Source organism: Oryza brachyantha, chromosome 7, assembly GCF_000231095.2.
Source record: "Oryza brachyantha chromosome 7, ObraRS2, whole genome shotgun sequence".
Classification (NCBI taxonomy): Eukaryota; Viridiplantae; Streptophyta; class Magnoliopsida; order Poales; family Poaceae; genus Oryza; species Oryza brachyantha.
The window spans coordinates 5,720,509-5,728,894 of record NC_023169.2 but is presented as its reverse complement, the minus strand read 5'-3'; the positions used below and the strand labels follow the sequence as shown (position 1 = coordinate 5,728,894).

At 45.4% G+C, this 8,386-nt stretch overlaps 2 protein-coding genes across 2 annotated transcripts; one reads left to right on the top strand and one right to left on the bottom strand.

The window, feature by feature from the left end:
• Positions 1-626: 626 nt before the first annotated feature.
• LOC121054916 (NAC domain-containing protein 2-like) lies at positions 627-1,658 on the bottom strand. The gene has a single exon (XM_040525886.1). It carries the CDS (start codon positions 1,656-1,658, stop codon positions 627-629), a length of 1,032 nt encoding a protein of 343 aa, XP_040381820.1.
• Positions 1,659-6,185: 4,527 nt separating this feature from the next.
• On the top strand, positions 6,186-7,238 carry LOC121054915 (NAC domain-containing protein 2-like). The gene has a single exon (XM_040525885.1). It carries the CDS (start codon positions 6,186-6,188, stop codon positions 7,236-7,238), a length of 1,053 nt encoding a protein of 350 aa, XP_040381819.1.
• The last annotated feature ends 1,148 nt before the right edge of the window (positions 7,239-8,386 follow it).

Here is an 8,386-nt window from a genome sequence, read left to right as displayed (position 1 = left end):
TCTCAGTACTGAACTACAGAGTGTTACTGTATCAGAAAATCATTGTAGAAGTGATAATGTCAATATTTATATCTAGGCACTGAAGAAAAGGTAGACACTTGATCATGGAGTTCTGAACCGTTGTTTGCATACTTCCTTTCTTCTCACCTTCTTCAGATAACTGAAACAATAACTTGAGACTTCTAGAACTAGAGAACTGACAAAAGTACTCCCAAGTCTCAAGTCTGAAGTCTGAACTCAATGCATTACACGTTTGGCACAAACAAACGAATAGAGAAACAGGATAATTACAAATCAAAGGAGTAATTAATGCAACTAAGTATTATATTCAATTCAATCAACCAAGATCGATCACAGCTTTACATAATACACTGTCAATAATTACAGGCCATCAGAGCACAGAACTAACAAAAATCTGAATTCTGAGCTACAGAGTATCATTGCATCTCTCTGTACCATGCTTTGCATATACATTGGTAATAAATACAACCATCCTCTCTTCTAAGCTACAGAGTATCAGCTAGTATAAATCTCTTCCTAGAAAGGACTAATCTAGTCAGCTTGCAGATCAAAATGGCTTCCCTACAGCAGAAGATGAGCAAATCTCTCTCTGGTTCCAGGAGAGGCTAGTCAGCCTGCAGATCATCGAAGAGGTTGTCCAGGCAGAAGTCCAGGCTGCTGCATTGGTCGGCCGTGGCTGTGAAGTCGATGCAACTGAGCACCTCATCGATGTTCTCTGGAAAATCATAATCAGACCACATCAGCGCCTCGCCGTCGATGATGCTCGATGAGTAGTCGCTTTGGTCGTCCGGCCACGAAATCCCAGACGGTGCCGGCGCTGCATCAGCTTCCTCTGCTGGCAGTGGCAGGACAGTGAGCTCTGGAGGTTGAGTAGACACCATGGAAGAATCGTTGGAAGCGCCTGCAGCATCATCGGCAAATCGCACTAGCGCTGCTGGTGCAGGGGGAAGAAGTGGCTGTGGATCAGCTTCCTCGGACGGCAGGGCGATCAGGTCTGGAAGCTGGCTAAACACCACCGACGAAGACTCGTCCATCGCCGCAGGAGGCTTGGCAGGTTCCACCACCACCGCCGCACGAGCGCTCTGGGGCAGCGCTTGTCCTTCCTCGTCGGGCTGCGGCTCCCTCTTCCGCTTCTTGCCGTGGCCACTGAACCGGACGCGGTACAGCCGGAGCGGCGACGAGGCGAGGTCGGGCGGGGCCGTGACGGAGTACTCGTGCATCACCCAGCCGGAGCTCGCCTTCTCTCCCTCGGCGAAGAAGCTCAGCATGTACTTGCGCCAGGCGACCTCCGCCACGCCGTCGCCGCCGGGGACCAGCAGCTTCTCGCCGTCGACGCACGCCCTCTGCCCCTGCCAAAACCCTCCCCCCTCCACGGTCCGCTTCTGCCGCTTCCCCTTCCCGTTCTTGGCCCGCGCGTCGGCGAAGAAGAATGCCTCGTCACCTCGGCCGAAACTCGCGAGGAGCTTCCACGGCGGCGCGCTGAGCGGGTCCGCCTCGAGGATGGCACCTTGGAGCGGGAGGGGCCGCGTACCCTGGATGCGGCGGAGGAGGTAGCTCCCGACGAGGACGTCGTCTCGGGGCTGGAACGTGAGGCCCGGCGGGAGCGCATCCTCGGCAACGGCGCCACCGGGCGCCATTGGTGGATGGGCGCTCTGGAGGTGGAGGAGGGGGATTTCTAGGGTTTCTTGCAGGGGAGGGCGAGGGAGAGGAAGAGGAAGGATTGAGGCGTGCTGGATTAGGAGGACGCTCAGATTTGAATTTATAGTCGGTGTAGTGCTAGTGCAGTAGTACTACTGATAGTACAGCCTGTCGCGCGCGCTTGTTTCTCCGCTTCCGCGCGAGTGAGGATTTTTTTTTCTCATTTTGGGATTTTTTTTTTCTGGAACGTTTGATGAAATTCGTTGAGTTGGCAGTTTGATTTGAAAGTTAATTTCGACAGTTTAAAAAGTCGAGCAGGAATTTTTTTTACTAGTGCTTCGGCTGGAAATACATTTTTGTTGGATCATGGCAGAATCCATTTGAAGAATAGTTTACTTTCATCTTTACTTTTGTACCGCGAGGTACTAGTACCCCGTGAGGTACTAATATCCCCACTCATGTTATTCATCTCATAACTAAGCTGGTACCTCGAGGTACCATGCAATCGTGATCGTTTAATATATCATCACTAATACTTAGGATTTTAGTATCAACTTGATCGTGAAGTGGATAGCACGAGTGAGAATTTTAGTACCTCGCGGTAAAAAAAAGGATGAGAGTAAAGCTCTTTGAAGAACGACGCTAGGGTGCTTAGGAGTTAGGAGGGAGAAGGGTTTGCAAACCGTTTCCCAAGCAGAAACTGATCCGGGCGATATGGTGATAATAATTGATCATCGCGGTTATTGTGCAAAACTCTTATAAATTCGAATCCAAAAGGTTCAAATGGAGTTGTGATAGTTTGAGTGTGAAAACTGTGAGATATATCCCAATTATCATATTATATATATTAGCTGATAATTAGGGTAGAATGATCGATATCAATAATCATGATATATGCCAATAATTATGGTTTCGGTGTGAAAACCACGTTATATGTCTAGATTATCACGACATATCAGTCGACAGTCACGATGGAATGATCGATACTGATAATCATGATATCTGTATATGTTGATAATCCCAGTGGCACAATTAATATCAATTGCAAGGACTGCACTTATAATCATGCATTCTTGATGTAATATATCCGAGTAAACACGGTTTTTGTGGCTACTTAAAAATTTGGCTAGGATGAACATTTCCAACCTCTTTATGCATAATTTGATGCTAAATGCATCATTTTGAAAAAAAAAATCTTCACTTGGGTTGCAAAAAAAAAAGAACCACCACCACGAACCTTTTTGGATTGTTTACCAGTTTTTTTCAAAAAAATAAATATCACGAAATTTGATAAACCCTACCATGGTTTACAGAAGCAGTGCCCTAGCGGCACGCGTGATAATCGTCGCAATTTTTGCGGTTTTGTCTAGCTTGGTAAGGGAGTAGGGACTGAACCCAGATCATTCCAGCTATAGCATTTGCAATTGTCGCAACTCAGTGCTTGACTTTCTAGTTACCATCAGAAGTACCTCACGTCATAATCTTCAAGATATGCAACAAAAATGAGTCTGCACATAGTAGACTAGCATCCCATTCTGTTCGTCAAACATTGGATATATAAAGTTCTGAATTTGGTCTTAGCATGCACTCATGACAGGGTTCATGCATGCTGTACCGCTGTTGTCGTACCAGGACGCTAGGTGGGTAATGTTGAAATATAAGGATAGGTAGACTTAATTTATTTCATAAAATAAATCATGACATTAAAATACATAAACTCCAAGATTGGGCCTAATAGATGGCTTTTCCATCACACAAGGTAAGTAATATAGCTACCTAGCTGGTCGATGATAATCAGCTGGAACCCTGCTCGGTCTTAGAGTCTGAAAATGCACTGAAAAGGACTGAACTTTGACCGTCTAATTTTCAGTCTCATATTCAGAGGATATTGCAGATACCTCAAAATTGGTTTCGCATCTGTCCAGTGTAAAAGGAAATGTCTGGCCCAACATATGCTTCAGTATATTGTCTGTTCCCATCAGATGGCCTCCTATAAACACTTTATCCATTTCTGCCTTCGTTGCTGCTCAATTCTTCTAATGGTTTGTTTCTCTGTCATGAGATCACCCAATTCTGCTCAGGGTTTTCACAGAAGACCTCAAACCTAATCAGAGTCACCTCAGCCAACAGTAACCTCAAGTCCAGCAAGGTCAACTCAGGTTGCCGCATTTTCCAGGGAAAACACATTACCTAAGTGTTGTCAAGAGCTACACTAGATTCAATTTGAGGTCAAGATTGAAAGTCTGATACTAGTACTGTCAGGACCCAAAGGAACCAAAGCATAGAACAAAATTAATTCACAGCTCAATTGTTAGAATTATTATATCACACAATGACTTCGCTAAACTATATAGATTATCAGTAAATACACCATCTGATTAGCATAGTGCTTTTCTAGATATTGTCAGATGTACTTCAATGCTAAGATCTTCAAGATAACCAACACAAATGGCTGCGTACGTAATTGAATGGCTATCACAAATAGTAGACTAGCAACATGCCTTTCTGTTCGTCTACTCAGGTTGCTTCAAAGAGTTTGTGCTGTTGTCCTACCAGGACACTAGGTAATTGACTGACTCTTTGTTTTATAGGCTTTTCCATATTTTGTCAGAAGCAACATCGCTCTGGTTATTTACTTCTGAAGATAATCAAAAAAGAAACGGAAAACAAAAACAGGGTTTCAGTCAACAAAAAGTGCTGTGTTGTGCTGAACTGACGATTAATGAAAGTAGTTTAGTTTTCTGTTTTTCCACTCAAAACGAGTTAACACTTACAGAATGTGTGGTACTGAATAGGTGGTTAGCAGCTACCACGCACTTGAAAATGGACAGTCCATGTCGCCTGACTATGGAAGTCCGAAGACCAATGCAGCTCTTTTTTCAGTTTGGTACTGTTCTCTGTTGACTGTTGTGTTTAACTGTATACTGATAAATCAGTAAACGAAAATTGTGATTTTCTACATAAAAAAAGGATTCTTATTACATACTCAATTCCGTAAAGTCCATTTCAATGTTGTCCGCCGAAAAAAACAGAGTATTGATCAATTCTGAAGAAAAGAGTCTGAAGCCGGAGGTGAATTGTACAGGACGTTTGTATTGTCAGACGTGAATAGTATTATCACGACCACAGGATTACTAATTTGTATTATTAGTTACAACTGATACATCGTCCTAAACTATAAATGATTCCCCGTTCACTTAGTTGTTTTATACCCTCAATCTCAGTTGCAGGAAGCAGATCATTAAGGTCGGTCTGCAACCTTCAGGGCTTCTGACTGAAAGGGTCCCAGCGAAAATATCTGAACCTTGATCCCAAATGGAAATGAATCGGACATCAAAAATCTTCCTTGCAATCTGTTGTTGTCCAAAATTACTTCAGAGATATCTAACAAACTCACTTGCTGTTCGACATTCATTGGGCACTCATCTGAGTAAGAAAATACAGTGATAAGCACTAAACTTGACTGTCTAACATGCATTCTAATATTCAGAATATACTTCAGATACCTCAAAACTCGCTTGACAGTTGTGCAATGTACATCCATTGGTGAATGTAAGGTAATTGTCACCACAAAAGGAAATATTTTGTCTCATTTTTTTTAGTAGTACCTCTATCCCATTATTTTCGCAGGATGGTCCAAAGAGGCCATCCAAACGATACTAAATTAAGATTGAGGAGGAAAAAAAAGGTTACAATAATCATGATAGAAGATTGTCGAGGTCAGTTGTGCATTAGAGTGCACACTAACAATCCATGTGTCAACCACACCAACACAATACACTGAGGGTGGAGCCTAGCACCAAATTAATAGCCGCCATGCATGATTCTTCGCTGCCAGGAAACAACAAAGCCACAAATAAATACTCCTAAAGTGATGCCTCCCAAAGGTTACGACGACGTCAAGGACGCCGCCATCGCCCATCCAAGAAAGGATGTAGTTTTTATCTAGAGATTCTCACTACAAGAGGGAGAAGGTTGGTACCTCGAAATCGCCCCTAAGAGGGTTACGATGCCTGAAGGCGTAGCTGCTATTGGCCTAGGGAACTACTACCTCTGTCGTAAAATATAACCATTTCTAATGTGTTTAACAGATATTTAAGGTTAAAAAGAAAAGACTATGTTGCACGTTACAAAATGAGGAATGGATAAAGTGGAAGGGTAGGTGGGAATAAAATGGAAATAAAAAAAATTCCTGCTCGAATTTTTAAACTGTCGAAATTAACTTTCAAATCAAACTGCCAACTCAACGAATTTCATCAAACGTTCCAGAAAAAAAAAACATCCCAAAATGAGAAAAAAAAAATCCTCACTCGCGCGGAAGCGGAGAAACAAGCGCGCGCGACAGGCTGTACTATCAGTAGTACTACTGCACTAGCACTACACCGACTATAAATTCAAATCTGAGCGTCCTCCTAATCCAGCACGCCTCAATCCTTCCTCTTCCTCTCCCTCTCCCTCTCCCTCGCCCTCCCCTGCAAGAAACCCTAGAAATCCCCCTCCTCCACCTCCAGAGCGCCCATCCACCAATGGCGCCCGGTGGCGCCGTTGCCGAGGATGCGCTCCCTCCGGGCCTCACGTTCCAGCCCCGAGACGACGTCCTCGTCGGGAGCTACCTCCTCCGCCGCATCCAGGGTACGCGGCCCCTCCCGCTCCAAGGTGCCATCCTCGAGGCGGACCCGCTCAGCGCGCCGCCGTGGGAGCTCCTCGCGGGTTTCGGCCGAGGTGACGAGGCATTCTTCTTCGCCGACGCGCGGGCCAAGAACGGGAAGGGGAAGCGGCAGAAGCGGACCGTGGAGGGGGGAGGGTTTTGGCAGGGGCAGAGGGCGTGCGTCGACGGCGAGAAGCTGCTGGTCCCCGGCGGCGACGGCGTGGCGGAGGTCGCGTGGCGCAAGTACATGCTGAGCTTCTTCGCCGAGGGAGAGAAGGCGAGCTCCGGCTGGGTGATGCACGAGTACTCCGTCACGGCCCCGCCCGACCTCGCCTCGTCGCCGCTCCGGCTGTACCGCGTCCGGTTCAGTGGCCACGGCAAGAAGCGGAAGAGGGAGCCGCAGCCCGACGAGGAAGGACAAGCGCTGCCCCAGAGCGCTCGTGCGGCGGTGGTGGTGGAACCTGCCATTCCTCCTGCGGCGATGGACGAGTCTTCGTCGGTGGTGTTTAGCCAGCTTCCAGACCTGATCGCCCTGCCGTCCGAGGAAGCTGATGCAACGACGCTGCCCCCGCCGCCACAGCCTCTACTTCCCCCCGCACCAGCAGCGTTAGTGCGATTTGCCGACGATGCTGGAGGCGCTTCCACCGATTCTTCCATGGTGTCTACTCAACCTCCAGAGCTCACTGTCCTGCCACTGCCAGCAGAGGAAGCTGACGCAGCGCCGGCACCTTCTGGGATGTCGTGGCCGGACAACCAGAGCGACTACTCATCGAGCATCATGGACGGCGAGCCGCTGGACTGGTCTGGTTATGATTTTCCAGAGAACATCGATGATGTGCTCAGTTGCATCGACTTCACAGCCACGGCCGACCAATGCAGTAGCCTGGACTTCTGCCTGGACAACCTCTTCAATGATCTGCAGGCTGACTAGCCTCTCCTGGAACCAGAGAGAGATTTGCTCATCTTCTGCTGTAGGGAAGCCATTTTGATCTGCAAGCTGACTAGATTAGTCCTTTCTCGGAAGAGATTTATACTAGCTGATACTCTGTAGCTTAGAAGCAAGGATGGTTGTATTTATTACCAATGTATATGCAAAGCGTGGTACAAAGAGATGTGATTATACTCTGTAGCTCAGAATTCAGTTTTATGTTAGTTCTGTGCTCTGATGGCATGTAATTATTGACAGTGTACAATGTAAAGCTGTCATAATGTTGACTTAATGAATTTAATATACTACTTGAGTTGCATTAATTGCTTGTTTGATTCTTCATTGTCCTCTTTCTCTATTTGTTTGTTTGTGCAAAATGTGTACTCTGCATGAATCGGGTAGAGTTCAGACTTGAATTCTGAAGATTTTGATTCAGTTATCTGAATAAGTGGAGCAAGAGGGTATGGGACCAATGTTTCGGATTGAATCGTGCTGATGAATCACGAAGATCGAGTTGCTGATATTACTTCGGTAATTACCGGTTTGTTTATGCTATACCAGTAAAGTTTGCTCAGAATAAGTATACCAAACCGAGCAGATGGAATTTTTAATGAGTATGATGAAAGCATGATGGTTTAAATTTCAGGTGGAATATGTATGACAGATTCAGCAGACCCATCACGATTTTGCCAAACTGATTTATTGGCCTCCAGTTAAACAGAACAGAGTACAGTACCGAACTGAAAAACAGTTCCGTTGCGTTGGTCTTCAGACTTCAGAGAACATGTGACATGGACTGTACATATTCAGTACTAAACATTATTTTGAGTGGAAAATCATAAAATTCCCAAAACTAATTCATTAGGCATTAGGTCAGCACAATACAGTATTTTTTCCCTTTCTTTTTTTGTAATTATCTTCAGAAGTAGACACCCACATAGATTTTGCTTCTGACAGAATACTGAAATGCTGTTTGATCTGCAAGCTAACCAGCGATCATGGTCTTGTGCATTAGTCTTGTCTGCCATCATGGACTCCAGTTCTATGAGTCAGAAGATTTTTTCAAAGTTATCTGAAGATTAGGAAAAGAAACGGGGTATCAATTATGAAGATCAAGTAGCTGAATAATCACTGTTTACCGTTTGTTAATT

What these genes read in the sequence shown, in the direction of transcription:
- LOC121054916 (XM_040525886.1), bottom strand. Translation starts at nt 1,658, where the DNA reads ATGGCGCCCGGTGGCGCCGTTGCCGAGGATGCGCTCCCGCCGGGCCTC.
- LOC121054915 (XM_040525885.1), top strand. Translation starts at nt 6,186, where the DNA reads ATGGCGCCCGGTGGCGCCGTTGCCGAGGATGCGCTCCCTCCGGGCCTC.